Source organism: Lagopus muta, chromosome 7 (genome assembly GCF_023343835.1).
Source record: "Lagopus muta isolate bLagMut1 chromosome 7, bLagMut1 primary, whole genome shotgun sequence".
NCBI classification, from domain to species: domain Eukaryota; kingdom Metazoa; phylum Chordata; class Aves; order Galliformes; family Phasianidae; genus Lagopus; species Lagopus muta.
In genome coordinates this window covers 40,965,380-40,980,473 of record NC_064439.1, presented here as the reverse complement: position 1 = coordinate 40,980,473, position 15,094 = coordinate 40,965,380, and the positions used below count along the sequence as shown (strand labels likewise).

General features: G+C 43.2%; 1 protein-coding gene across 3 annotated transcripts in view; it reads right to left on the bottom strand.

The window, feature by feature from the left end:
* The window catches only part of ATP2C1 (ATPase secretory pathway Ca2+ transporting 1), a 68,426-nt gene that overhangs the window by 34,061 nt on the left and 19,271 nt on the right, over nucleotides 1–15,094 (bottom strand). Inside the window, exons 1-2 of one of the 3 annotated variants that reach the window (XM_048951997.1) lie at nucleotides 10,707–10,804; nucleotides 10,095–10,246 (exon numbers count right to left, since the gene is read on the bottom strand). The exons of 1 other annotated variant lie outside the window; for it this stretch is intronic. In XM_048951997.1, the coding sequence (XP_048807954.1) occupies nucleotides 10,095–10,100 (6 nt within the window). In that variant the 5' untranslated portion in view covers nucleotides 10,101–10,246; nucleotides 10,707–10,804. Of the gene's footprint in view, nucleotides 1–10,094; nucleotides 10,247–10,642; nucleotides 10,805–15,094 lie in introns of those variants that run through there. One more of the 3 variants, XM_048951995.1, reaches the window with a different exon arrangement.

The window sequence follows — 15,094 nt, the reverse complement described above, 5'->3', positions numbered from 1 at the left end:
ACTCAGAACAGTAAAGAGAAAGAAGAAACAAAACCAAGACGTTTGAAAAAATACAAAGACATTTAAGTCACAGAAATTAAAAAGAAATGTGGATCCTTTCCTTGAAAAGTTCCATTAGAAAGGCAAGAGAAAGAAACAGCTGGGTTTGGGGACTCTGCTCCTGGCAAGGACTGCTTATCCAACCGCACGAGCAGTCACAGTGGCAAGCTGCAGGTTGGTACAGCCAACTTGGGAACAACTGCAGCACAACTGGAAATGCAAAAGGATGAGAGGAAGCACTGCCTCAGCAACCTTTCTAGTATTTGCCTGCTAACCATACCAGTCACCTGAATGTTTCCCCCCCTCTCATCAGCTCCTTCAATTCGCCTGCATCTGGTCCATCAGTCCCTGTACAACTGAATCCCTTTCAATTATTACAAAGCAACAGTGAGTTGCCCACAAATTCTTCAAAGCTACATTCACATTCTGGACATGATTGCTACCAGTGCCTGATGAATCTGTACTATGAGCAAAACCTCACTAGAGTACAAATGAACTCAGGCCAGACAAATTCTGTACAAATTCTGTGCCATGCCCTGGCCAGAGGTCTGACCAATGCCATATTATACTGCATTCCCCATATCATAAAGGACATATGCTTTTACACCTTACTACCACCTTTACTGGGTTATTAATTAGTGATTTGCCTTGCAAATGCTTGTGCTTTTCTTACTAGGTTGCAGAAAAAGTCAGCACCTCTTCAGTGTACAACATTCCTCCCATCCCACCCTGCCTCATGAATCAGCTTCCCTTTTTTATTTACCTTTCCCTCTCCACTGAGCAATGGTCAATCTTTAACATGATAAAAAGGTTTTTCATTGAAACAAAAGCTTCCATTTTCTTGAATATTCTATACGACCAAACTTTTAAGTAATATATACCAAGTGATTTAGAAAAGTCGGATCCTATTAAGCAAGTTCTTCTCCTGCCATGCAATGCAGAGCAAAGTGCTGGAGATGACAATGACAGATCAGTACTGTGACAAAGAGCAGAATTCAAGGCCCAAAACACCTGGTGGAAGTGAGCTTCAGGAGCAAGAGCGGTTTTAAGCAGACATCTGCATATGTAATATAATTAAATAACAAGTGCTTACCTCTTTTACACTGTCTGGCAACCTGAAAGCTCACAAGGACAGAGAACTACCAGCTGTCAATGAGCACAGGAGCCCAAGTGCTGGTGCAGAGACTTTGGGAACAGCCTCTGCTAGGCAAGGGCTCCACAGTTGTGAAGCATAAGGAAAGGCCCTCCATCCAGAATGTATATAACCCTCTTCTCTGTCAGTTCCATCAGGTATGAAGCACTCATGCAAAGCCTTGTCCTATTCATCAGCACACAGTAGTCAGAGGTTTTGGAGGTCCAGAACTCTGACCATCTTATTATTCATCTTCAAACTCTCACTTTGAACAGGTATCATGACTATGATCCCAGAGTTACATTTTAGCAATGACATTAAAAATCTCATTTTCACTGGACATTTCTGCAGCTCTTTTCTAGTAGACAAGGTGCTCCTAGAACCTTGAAAGACGTCCCAGTCCAATGGCCACATGACAGCAAAACACAGCAAAAAGCCAATTAAAAAAAAAAAATGCACTAGGCATGCTTAATAGTTACAGCAAGTCCTAGGCTGACTGCACACCCAGAAGCAAATCCCAGATACACAGCGGGGCTCCAAACTGGGAGGGCTGAATGCAGAGGAACACAGTGAGAGTTCTCAGACTGCTTTGGAAAAAGCAACACAAAATGTGGTTGTGACTGTGATGCAATTTCCTCTGAAATTCCTCCACATCTTAGGAGGAATTAAGTCTCCAGAGGAATTCAGTAGTTCTATTAATGTAAGGAGTAGGTGGAAATAGTTGACAGTGATATATACAGATTTAATAAACTAATAAGAATTGGTAAAAACCAAGCTCACAAACCATAACTGCAGATAAACTACAAGTGCACTTTGATGAAGTAAATCTCATTTCTAACACACTATTATTGGCTTTTGAACTAATTTATCTATATTTTATTGATGGATGTAAAACTAGAAGTTATATTCAAGGAGATTTCATCCATGCAGGCTGCAATGATAGAGCCAGTTGTACCTCATACATGATTAAATCATGAAGATCAGTACTTTCCTGTATTCTCAGCCAGCAATTTCTCTAATGATGGCTCAAAAACATGCAAATTTAGCTATGAAAAGAGCTCAAATACTGTCTGACCAATAAACCCCTATAGTGGAAGAACAATCAGAAGAGATGGGCAAGGGGATGTGCCCACCAAGCTCAGGAAATAATATTGGGTGTAACTGACCACAGCTGTTGCAAAACAAGCCGACTTCATCAGTAACACAAAGGGAACCGAGTGTGGCCTTTGTTTCAGATAAACAGCTTCATCAGTTGAGCAGATCAACTGACTACCATTGCTGAGTGGATCAATTGGCAGCATCAAATGTTTTCTCCCTCTGTTCATTAGAAGTGTGAAATCTCTCTGAGTTCACCGGCATTACACAGTCCTCATGTGGAATACCTAGAAGAACCTGGTCAGAGAGTACAGGACTCAAATACCTTTACTGGAAAGAGTGCTGCTTTCTGAGAACAACAGCTGAAGTGCCAAGGCTCCTTCAACACAGAAACATTCACAAGCAATCTGCAAGAAGCGAACTTTGCACTGCCAAGAGCTGTCCCTTCCCACCCCCAAAAGGTGGAAGTCTGCAGACTAATGAGCCGCTTATTTTCTACCAGGCTCTGTTTGCTCAGGATACCAGCATGACTTTGTGAAGGCTTTGAAGTTACTGTGCACTATCTTCATTTGAATTGAATCTTTTCCGAAAGTGTGACGATTTTTCACTTCTGGGAAGCAGCTGCAGCAGCCTTATATTCTAATATTCAAAGAAATTTGTTCCTATTCAACAGCATTTTAGTTTAAACGTCTTACCAGGAGTCTCCACATCAAAGGAAACATATGCAGAGAAGTTCTGTCTCTAAAAAAGCTAGAAGGGAAGAGACACAACACACTAATTTGCATTAATGAGTTCTCCCTGCAGAGCAGATTTCTGTCCTGGGAGGTCACATGCTTTCAGCCCATCGCTATTGTGTTATTTCAGGGGACTTTACAGAAAAAGGGTGGTATTCAACCTGGCGCAGAGACCACCCATTAACAGGAGGAATACAAATACCCAAACGAGAACAACCTGCTAAGCAGCTCTGCAGCCTGAAAAAGCCTGTGCCGCAGTCCAGTGCTATTTCAGCAGCACTTAAGGCCCTCCTGAGGCCAACATCAGAAATGTACCTCTTGGTACACGTTACTTCTGGAATTCTGATCAATTAAGCAACAGAAACCTGAATTCTAAAGCTGACAGGCTAAATCAAAGTTTGCACAACTGACAAAGTCATAAAATATTTGCTATCTGCTTCAGTTAGTCTAAAGAATACCACAGTGCCCTACATAACATCCAACTGATTTGGGCAACTGACAGGGTGGTGCCCCATCCCTGGAGGGGCTGGAGGCGAGGCTGGATGGGGCCCCCAGCAGCATGACATGGTGGGTGGCAGCCCTGCCCATGGCAGGGGCTTGGAATTGGTTGGCTTTAAGGTCCATTCCAAGCCAAATCATTCTGTGATTCACCCTACAAAAGCTCAATAACTATGTAATAAAAATACTGAAAAATTACTAAAAATATTTAAGTACCAAAACTCTATTATCAAAAAATAACTTGTCCAAGAAATACATCTCCACATCTGAAATGCATCTTACTCCCAGGACATTACATCTTTCCTTTAAGAAACAGAAAGGAAAGTAGGGCATTAGTTCAACTGAGGATACCAGCACAACACCAAAATTGGGCAATTTTCTGTAGTTGCAGCATATACTCCATGGGGTTATCTTGCAAGCCTTGTGAATGACAACTGCCTGCTCTCTCACAGGCAGAAAACATTCCACAGATATTTCACAACAGTAACAACACCTTAAGCTGACTGCAATGCTACAGATTCCACAAGGAAGACTGGCCACAAAGCTTCATACTAAACCACTCCACCTCTAAGCAAACTGCCTTACCTTCCTTCAGCCCATTTGTGTACTATACATTTGAATCTTTTAAGAAAACCAAATATTCAACCTTTGAATACAGCCAAAGAGATATGCTGGCTGGACTGCTTCTGGACACTTTGGTGGCTGTACAAAGCAAATTCAAACTCTCATTGCCCCAGTCATTGAGCTGCCAGCAGAGTTAGCAAAAATGCATTGACAAACACCAGAACAATTTGACTACCAAGATATTTGGCCAAAACATTCCATTTTGATTCTTCCTGTTTGAAAAACTCCTCTAACACTGAAAAAAAATCTCCTTGAACATTTCATTTGTTTCTCATTACTTATTAATCAGAAGAAGAAAAAAACGCAGTATCCTAAGCATTCACTGAAATTCATCAAAACAATGCCTGTAGAATCATAGAATCCTTAGAATTGGGAGGGACCCCTGAAGACCATCTAGTCCATCTCCCCTGCCATAAACAGGGACACCACAGCTACATCAGGGTGCCCAGGGCCTGATCCAACCTCACCTTGAAAGTCTCCAGGGATGGAGCATCAACCACATCTCTGGGCAACCTGTTCCAGTGCCTCACCGCCCTCACCGTATAAGATTTAGGTTAGATATAAGGAAAAAATGTCCCCTCTTTGAAACCATTTCCCCTTTTTCTATCACCACAGATCCTGCTATAGAGCCTGTCCCCTTCTTTCCTGTAGTTCTCCTACAGGCTGCTCTCAGGTCACCTCACAGCCTTCTCCAGGTTGAAGAGCCCCAAGTCTCTCAGCTTCTGCTGAGACCAAAGTCTCTGTAAGACAGCACTTGGTCAGCCCAGAAACTCATTACACAAGAGCTCAGCTACCACACCTCACTTGGCTCCAAACAGCACAAGCCTCCACTTAAATCCTGATTCACATGAAGCATTTCAGAAATTCAAGGCCAGAAGACTTTGGGCAGAAATACCAGTCATTAATCTTGCCACAGTTGCTAACTTTCTACAAGAGAACATTTCAGCTTAGAAATAAGATCATACGGCTCCCCTCCAACAGCCTGCCTCCATCTCTCATAGCTGAACTTCTCAAAATGAAGGTTGGCACTGGAACAGCAAACACCAAAACATTTTAGTATTACCCTGTGGGATACTACCAGCATCCCCACAGCATGTACGGACTTAGCAGTCGTGGAACTGTAACTAAACAGTCACAGACACGTTTGCTCAGTATTTACAGTTCAGATTTGTTTAAAATAATGAGTGAAACTCCAGGACCTAACTGCTGGTTATACACCTGGCAGCTATGGAGTTACTTCAAAATGAGACAAAATAATACTCTAACAAAAACCAAATCAATTCAAACTTACCATTTAAAAGAAATAAGACCAAGCTGGTGTCAATGCCCTCTAAAAGACTAACTCACTGCCTCGATACTCACAATAAGGTTTCTTACAATCAGTATCAAGAAAGCAGCAACATTGTATTCAAGATTTGCTGGTGAATTATGTACCTATGGGAAGAAAGCACTGCAGAAAACCTATGACAAAACCTTTCAAAAGCCTTTGTAGATTCTGCAACCTGCATCTGCCAACCCATTATCCCTTCTAATTACTTAGACTAGGATATTTACAAAACAAATAAATAGAAACAGATGCTTGGCCCATATTTACACCTTGATGAGTGTACTTTATTTTCCTTCTCTTCCCTGCATGGCAGCTCTGTCATTCTTTCTAGCTGATCCTAACCCCACTGCAAATGTCAGTTATTCATCACCTGAACTTGTTCACCAACAAACGGTGCACAACGAATGAAATCTACTCATCTTTAACTTATTCCCCACAGACAGCCTCAGCCTGATACACCAAAGCCAAGGCTACAGAAGAACAGCGTCAATCAAACATCCCGCTTGCACTAAGCAGTGGGGGCTCTCACCCCTTATGCCCTCCAGAGATCCATATGCTCATTGCTTCTGACATGAACTGGACTCTCCACGAGCCCATGCAGCTCCCTAACTCAGCAGTGTGCTACCCAGCATGGGGGTGGGGGGACAAATGGCTGGACAACAGTCATAGTGGCCTATGAAACCAAGATCAAACTCATTTGTCAGACTGGACATCAGAAAGAAACAAAAACACTCGTTTCTGTGTTAAATTAGGTATCCTAATTTTCCTTACACTACTGCATTTCGTAACTCACTAAGAGCCTGATGCCATATATCCCAATATAAAAGGGCTACAAAGCCAACAAAACAACTAATCATACACTCCGCAGCACCTGATCTCAAACAGATCCCACGTTAAACCACTTCCAGATTATCACAGGTTTGTACTGGTACATCTGCATGGAAAAATCGGGGACGGATGAAAAATACGTCATGATCTATGAACCAAACACACAGCAGAGTCAGAGGTGACACCAACTGCAATTCAAAGAGGAAGCCTGTATTTCTAATGCAAGGCAAGTGCTACACTGGCAGCGCTATGATAACTAAATGTGTAACAGGTAGGAAATTATCTACTAGAGTTGGCCTTCAGTGAAGACTTCAAATAATACGGTTTGAAAAAATAAAACCCCTCCCCTCACTTTGTCCTCCAAGTTAAATGGAACAGACATCATTTATGCCAACATCAATGTAAAGTACTGCATTCTAATTTTCTCATAGCGAGCCATAGATTGAAACAAAGTGCAATCAGTGAATACAAAAATTCTTGTTTCACCTACGCAGATGATTTATTAAACAAGTAATGCCAAAAGACATGTGAACTGCTGTGATAAGTCCAGCTCCATTTCAGAATTTGGAACATTTTCCATCACAAGATTCATACTCATTATTTTGGATGTTACATTCAAGTATAATTGATGACGCCACTCTGGAACAGCGTGGGTTGTTTTTGAGTCCCTGCTGCTCCAGCTCTCCACCTGGCCTCCACCCCTCCATCAGCCCTTACAGCTGCACAGTCCATGGGCAGCTGGTCCATGATGTGACCACACTGCCCCCAAAAAACAGAAGCTGCCCACTGATCTGAAATTGGTCACTTTTCCAAAGCAGCCTACATAAGGAATACAGACAAAACTCGCTAGGAAAGCCAATCGTACTCCAAGCATGGGTTAAAAACAACACAAGCCCATGTTGTCTCAGCAGCATGTAACAAACTTCTCTGCTTCAGAGAAAGAAATTGACTCATCTCAGTACTCATCCAGTTATCGAAACTATCCAGAAATTGCTATTGACAGAATACAGATTGAACTAGCAGTCTGTGATGATCAGCTAGAGCTAAGTAGGCCTTACAAGAATGAAGACTACAGGTTTCGAAACCACCATGCAATGTTTTTATTATTTACAGTAAATCTGTGCTTGTGCCAATGTTGTGTGTGACTTTAGGAAAATCTACAGGTGGGAAAACGCAGTCCTGACCTCTTCCAATAGGCACAGAGCGATCTGAAAATGAATGCCACCAAAGGCCTTGGTAACAAAACAGCACCATTATCTCACTACTGCTATCAGAGCTGTTTTCTCCAAGCAGCTGCAAGTCATCTCGCCTGTCCACAAGTTAAGGAAGAGCTCCAGTTCTGAAGCCACAAAACTCCAAACAAAAACACAAACTTCAATCCTCTAAGTCACAGCCTCACTGAAAAAAGCAAAAACCTTTCTATGACGGAAAACTCATTTCCCCATTACAGATACATGAATTTTGGGGGAAGTTTAATTAGCTAATTCATCCCAATACAAGAGACAGAAACCACAAAGTCTTGGGACAAGACATTAGCTACAGTGACTGTGCCATACTGCTTATGAAAAATGAATTATGAGATGAAAACATCAGTTTTCCAAATGGCATTATCAATTCTGTCCTTGAATATTGCTCCAAATGTAGAAAAAAATATCTCCCATTTCTTGCTCAATATTCAAACTTTCAAACATACAAAAAAATATACATATAACACATTCTATCTTCCTGCAATCCTCACTCTATAGTTCAAACTCTCACCTGGAGAAAATACATTAATGATTCTATCAGGGTTGCTGAAACGATCCAGATGAAAGCTGCTGGCATCTAGCTGGCTCAAAATGTCAAATGGATAGAGAAAGAAGAGCTCAAAAACACCAAGAGGACAAAACAGACAGTAGACAGTTATAAATATGTCTGCCCAGAAGCTCAATTATGGTGGAAGTGGGGGAGAAAGAGTGGAGAGAAAGCAATGCTCAAGAGCACCAACTCTATTTTTTAATTTGTGCTGAAATTTAGCTTTCCTACAATACCCAGGAAACTCCCATTTTGCAAACTTTCAGTAAAACACAGCAACTATTTCATCCTTTGAAATACATCTGATCATCTTATGAAGTATTTTTTCCCCTTAGCTGTATTTTATGTCACTCCTATCATACAAATCTTACTCATTTTGAAATATAGTTTATTTCTTCCAAAAGAAACATAAGAAACACCATCTCTGTGCTACCAGCCTTCAGCAGAATTAGAATGGACCATACTGCACCACACAAAATTTGATTATACACAATGTCATATTTTCTTGCTAATAAAACTAAAAAGGCATTAGAAGCCTTCCTGCTCTTTCAGTTTAGGCACACAAACATCAGACAGATACTTTTTCCCTACGTGCATTTCTTTTCAATTGTATTAGATTCATTGTTCTCCTCCTGCCCCAAGATTCAGTCATTCAAAAACCTTATTTAAAACACAGCAACTTCAATGCAAAGGCACTGACACTGCTTCTGTCAACTAACTGGGCACTGACTGTGCTTCTGTCAGCTAACTGGGCTCCCAAAGCCAAAATCAGTCTTCTAGAGATGTCCCCCCCCGACACACACAAACATTACAACTTCTATCTGACAAGTTTTGTGTTCTTTATGACAAATACTCACTTAGAAGATGTGATCAATAGCATTGATAAAATTCTAGCATTTTTCAAGTTAGAAAAATGTTCTGAGATGCAAGACTATAACAACCTATGGCATTTTCAACATAGGTTGGACTTTACAACAGCTTTCCAGTCACCAGAAACAGAATGATATCCATCATGGAAGCCCACAAGTCTACCCCAAGAACCCAATCCAGGCTACCAAGTCAGACCCTTAAGGATCCCACTGCTTTAAGCTCCTCAGGTTCACATCCATCCACAACAAAGGAAAAACAGTGGCCACCAAAAAATTCCATCCAATATCTCCAAAGAATAATGACAACAGAGATCAAAGAGGTTGTGGATGCCCCGTCCCTGGAGGTGTTCAAGACCAGGTTGGATGGGGCAGCCTGGTCTAGTATTAAATGTGGAGGTCAGTGGCCCTGCCTGTGGCAGGGGCAGTTGGAGATTCATGATCATTAAGGTTCCTTCCAACCCAGGCTGTTCTGTGATCTCTGATAAGGGGATTGCCATTTCATAGAATCATGGCATGTCTTGGGACCTTACAGATCACTGAGCTCCAACCCAACCTCAGGCAGGGCTGCCACCACTGGACCAGGCTGCCCAGAGCTCCATGCAACCCAACCTCGAGCACCTCCAGCTTACATCCATAATAAAGAAAACTGCAATTTCAAGAGATTTACAACATCCCCAGTCAACTCAGAAGGAAAGCAGCGAAGCTCACAGTCAGCATCAGCAACGCAAACTGGCTTTCAAAGCTCCCAGAGCACACACAGAAACCCAGCATGGACAACATGAAATAACTCCCCAGACTACACCAATCCCAAACCAGACAAGGAGAACACGTATCACAGCAGTCCAAAGGAGCGACTTCCCGCATCGCATAGAGATGGCAGCTTTACACCAGCTCGTCCAAATGGCAGCACGTTAAGCTTCAGTCATGCTTTTAATGAAAAAAGAACTGCAAAGAGGGCAAGATTAAGTAAGCAGAGAAATATTTCAACGCAAGCGCGATTAACGCTCCTCGATTTAACCACGAAAGACGAATTTCATCCCATCATCAAAACAGCACCGAGCTCAGAGGCCCCTACGGAGGTGAAACGAGGCAGGCTCCCAGCACAGAGATCCTCTCGGCTCCGAGGAGGCCGGCGGCTCCGGGGAGAGCTTTACCTTCATTTTCCATCGAAATCGTACGTGAGTCGAGAGTTACAAAAGTCTTTTAGCGACAGCGGCGCCGGAGCGGGAGCTGAGAGCTGGAGAGAGAGCCGCCCCGAGATCCCCGGCAATCACACCGCTCCCTCTGCCCCCACCTGCAGCAACATCTGCAAGAGAAACCAGCGCTGGAGAAGGGCAATCAAATAAAATAATCGTAAAAATAAAAATAAAAAATAAAAAAAAAAATACCGCCGGACCGCGCAGGCCGCAGGCCCCCTCACGCCGGGGAGCGCGGAGGCTGCGGAGCGCCGCGGCACGCAGCGCAGCACGCAGCGCAGCACGAAGCGCAGCACAAGGCGCAGCGCAGCGCGCAGCCGCCGCACCGCACCGCGGCCGCTCCCGCCGCCGCCAGAGCCTCCCGCAGCCCGGGGAGCTAAAAATAGCCCAGCGCCCGGCCCGAGCTCCCTCAGCGCCGGTCGGGAGGGAGAGAGAGGGAAGAGAGACGTGAGCAGAGGGGAGGGAGCGTCCCCACGCGGCTCGCTCGGCCCGCCCCACCCGCTCACCCGACGGCCGACGGTGAGGGGGAGCCGAGAGGAGCAGGCGGTAGCCCCCGGCCGCGCCTCTCACCTCCGCGCCTCGGGGCGGCAGCGCGGCCGCATCCCCGCTCCGCTCACTTCCGCGGGCGGCGGACGAGGCGGGGCGCGCGGCGGAAGGGCGGGCGGTCGCCTCCGGCCCCTCTGCATGCGCCTGCGCCCCGGAGGCGGGAGGCGGCCGGTCTGGATGCGATCGGTGCTTCGCCGCCTCCTGTCGGGGTGTGCGCGGCGTCTGTGGGTGCCCTCGTGGCCGCGGCAATAAATATTTCCAACGTTGCTCTGAAGAAAAGGGGCCCCGGTGTGGGCCCCGTGTGAGGCCCCCCTGCTGCCCAGGGTCGTGCCGGGCTGCTGGTGGAAGCTCAGCACTTACTTTTTGCAGCCAATCGCACAAGCACCAGCCCTCGTTAGCAAGTACTACGGAAAAGCTTGGCCGATTAAGTTAAATGTCACTAAGAAACTCAGAGGGCAGTGAGACCCTGGCACAGCTGCCCAGGGAAGCTGTGGTGCCCCATCCCTGGAGGCACACAAGGCACGGCTGGATGGGGCCCTGGGCAGCTGGTCAGTGAGCAGCAGTCCTGCCCACCTCAGGGGTTGCGGTTGGGCGGGCTTTGAGGTCCCTTCCAACCCGAACCATTTCATGATTCTGATTCGATTCCCTTTACCAAGACCTGCAGAGGAACGTTACTTGAAGCCGCAATTCCAACACTCAGCACCAAAGCACTGGAAAGGGTAAAATCATCCCCGCTCAGATCAATTTATATTTAAGGGTAATGAATGTAAGGTAGGATGCACAGTGCTAGTAACAATGCTGGTAACAACAAAATGCATTCAGACTCTCAAGGTCATAAATCGAATGCAGACACACTAATTGTAGGCTTTACATTGCTTCTAAAGGAGTGCAACAACATGGATGGAGAGGCACAATCCCATTGACAGCTGATGATTAACGACCTGTCGCCTCTGCTTTGTTTTTCTTAAGCAGCAGAAAAAACCAAAATCCATCTCTGTCAGTTCATGAGGAGCATTTAACAGAACATTATAATTTCAAACATTTTAATTAAGCCTTCTGAACCGCAGCAGCATGTTTCTTAAATCCCTCAGCCAAACATGGTCAAGTTAAATAGCTTATTTCCTCTTTTCAAGATCTTAAAGCTCAATTTTTGGGTGCTAAAATAACTTGTCTACATACAGTGATAGGTAAATAAGAATCAGAGCTGCTGATTGTAATGTGGGCCCTACATACTTGCTTTTAGGAAAACAAGGAGACAACAAGCAGGTCAACTGAGATTGCCTAATGCCTAATTTTAGACTTGTCCCATTTTTTTTGCCACTCAAATATCCCTGTAGTTACTCTATGAAATATTCCATTACAAGTAAGTAGCACTGTCACTGTAGGTAAGGCTCCAAAAGCACTGCTTCCATTGACTTGTTTGTGATGCCAACAAAGAGCCATGTTAGCTAACTGTGACAATTAGTACCATTGGCATGTACAACAAATTTGGACTTCTTAGCACTGTGCTGGAAGTTTTGGGGAGGAGACTGGGAGGAAGATGTTGGATCTTGGTTAGTGAGCTTATCCAGAACTGAAGCTATTGAGAAGTACTTGGGAAATACCTGGGACAAAATCTGACAAGTAAGAAATATCCTTCTTTCACTTAAAAAAAAGGAGAAAAAAGTCAAAAGCAAGCACTATGGTATAGTAACAACTCAAAAAACTTCATCTCTGGGACTTAATCTCTTTCATATTAGTGTAAATCTGACAATCATGCGCTCCTAAGTGCAGCCGCTTCTGCTTTATCCTAGGACTGTATCCATCCTTGGGAGTTGTATGACTTTTCCTGCTGTACTGTGCTCTTAAGTGGCTGTTTAATAAACAGTACTTGTATTTTATCTCCATCTGCTGCTGAATAAAAAGAAAAACCTGACCTTAAGGTGAGCTTGATACACAAGAGTATTAGGAGAGCCTTAACGTCCTCCAAGGAGATAGCAAAGTCATTATTTAGCAAACCAAAACATTGTTATTATAATGCAATTGTAGAGATAAAAGCAAATAATAATAATAATAAAGGCTTTGATTATAGTAACCAGCTAGTTGGCCATATTCAAACTGCAAGAATTTGTGTTAATTTTTTTAATCTCATGTAAAAAAAAAAAAAAAAAAAAACTGCAATAAAATGCTAGTGTGAATTATCCAATGAGCAAATGTGTCTCTACCAACCCAAAATATAAATAATTCAAATGAAAATACAGAAGAACATATTAAAATATTAAAGGCCAGAAAACCTCTAAACATCACTGTTGAAATCTCTTTTAAAAGAAAGGTAGTACTTGAAAGGATACACAGTACTGATGGGTTGGGGGAAAAACAGACTGCTCACCCCAGTGGTGATTGTGTCAGCATTGGCCTTTCTTTGGCTGCAGACCTGAAAATGCTTTCTAACAAACAAGTGAACCTGCTGACAGTAGGTTTGCATTTATGAAATCAGTTGCATGAGTGTTCAGTGCCAGTTTAAGCAGCCAAGTTCTCTCCTTGCTGTGCCACTGTGGGGTTTCCGTGCCACCCAGTTCCGCCTAAGTGTTCTGTGTCACAAAGAAAAGAAGAGTTCTGTCATCCTGCCACATACACACACCCCTCTTCATCTTTTTCCCCCCAAAATCTCACCATTTACCTGCTGTTGATGCCAGTGTCAGAACTTTGCTTCTGCAAGCGCCTGTCAGCAGCAAGGAACCACCAGATAATCTCAGAAGGACAAACGTAGGTGTTAATCAGAGTGAGGTTATGTGAGGACTGATTCCAGTCGGAAATAGCCCAGCAAATCAGTAAGCAGAGGCGTCTCTAACTGAATCAGAAGTGGTTTTTCTGGCACAGTCAAGAAGGTGGTGGCACTGCCACGGGAAGCATAAATAGGTACTTTTTATGTTCCTGTCGGCCTTCGGAGATGAAAATTTGATAGAATGAAATAAGATATGGGTTTTTTTTAGTGTAGCTAGCCAAAAAAAAAAAAAAAAGCATCCTTTTTTCCCTGCTGACTGAATCTAAAGGTAACCCAAAAAGTTTCAACTGCCTTTCTATTTATTCTGAAGAAAATAAGAGCCTCTGAAGGTCTTGGAAAAATTAATAAATGACATTCCAGATAGTATCATTCATCATCTGGATGGGAAGAGAGTTCTGTCTAATCTCATTCAACGGATAGGCCCTCACCAGCAGAAGTTCATATGCAAGCTTAACTTAGTGTTTGAGTATTCAGGATCATGGTCAATTCATCTTGGCAATGCCCTTGTGCTACATACAGCACTATCAGAGGTAGTAAAATGTATTTCAAACACAGTAAGGACAGCTGTAATGGCATATTTACAGTTTGGAGATCTGCTAAACACAATTCTTTTAAGGTGTAATTTTTCTGCTCTGAAGTGAGCTTCCAGATCCTCTTAAAAGATCCTTTTAAGATACGTTTGTTTAAGTGCTGTCAGAGTTGAGTAATGCTAATGAGGTCTACTACAGATTTTGTTAATCTTATGGAAAGTTTCTTTATAAGATGTCATAAGAGAGAAGCATTTTTCTGAGCTAATTAATAAGTGAACCTTCTGTCAAAACACCTATATTCTTACTTTGCTTTAGGCATAATTCAACCTTTGCTCAACAGAGCAGAAATTAGCTTTTCTGGAAGAAAAATTACTTTCTGGTAAAATTGACTTTCCTTTGATTTAATCTTACTATTTGTCTTCTTTCATCTATATGTCAAAAACCCAGCAGCGTTTTTACAGTTTTCTGCACAGTACCTGCATGACTAGAGTCAGACAGGGGGAGGGTGAGACCACAGCTTCCCATTTTCATACCCTAAAAATCATTTGTCACTTGTAAAGCCTGCATTGCATATTTCCCCCCACATCCTTTCCATGAGCACTGTCCAATTGATAGCTACTTGCAAGTAATCATCTTTTCTCTGAATAGAATTCTCTGGGGGAAAATCCATGCTGACTCCAGCTCAAGTTTGAATGCTTCATATGTGTTTGTGTATAGAATCATTGAATCAAAGAATCACCAAGGTTGGAAAAGACCTCCAAGATCATCCAGTCCAACCATCCCCCTGTCACCAGTATTTCCTATGTCCTTCAGTACAACATCTAAACATTTCTTGAACACCTCCACGGTCAGTGACTCCACCACCTCCATAGGCAGCCCATTCCAGCACCTGACCACACTTTCAGAGAAGTATTTCCATTAGGAAATACATTAGTCCAGCCTGAATCTCCTCTGGTGCAACTTGAGGCCATTCTCTCTCTTCCTGTCGCTAGTTACATGGAACAAAAGGCCATGGGAGAAGTATGTATACATATCTTCAACAACAACAAAAAAATTAACTTTACCAAATGTAAAAACAATGAAAAAAATGAACTGTATCATTCTTTCAGAGGAAATAA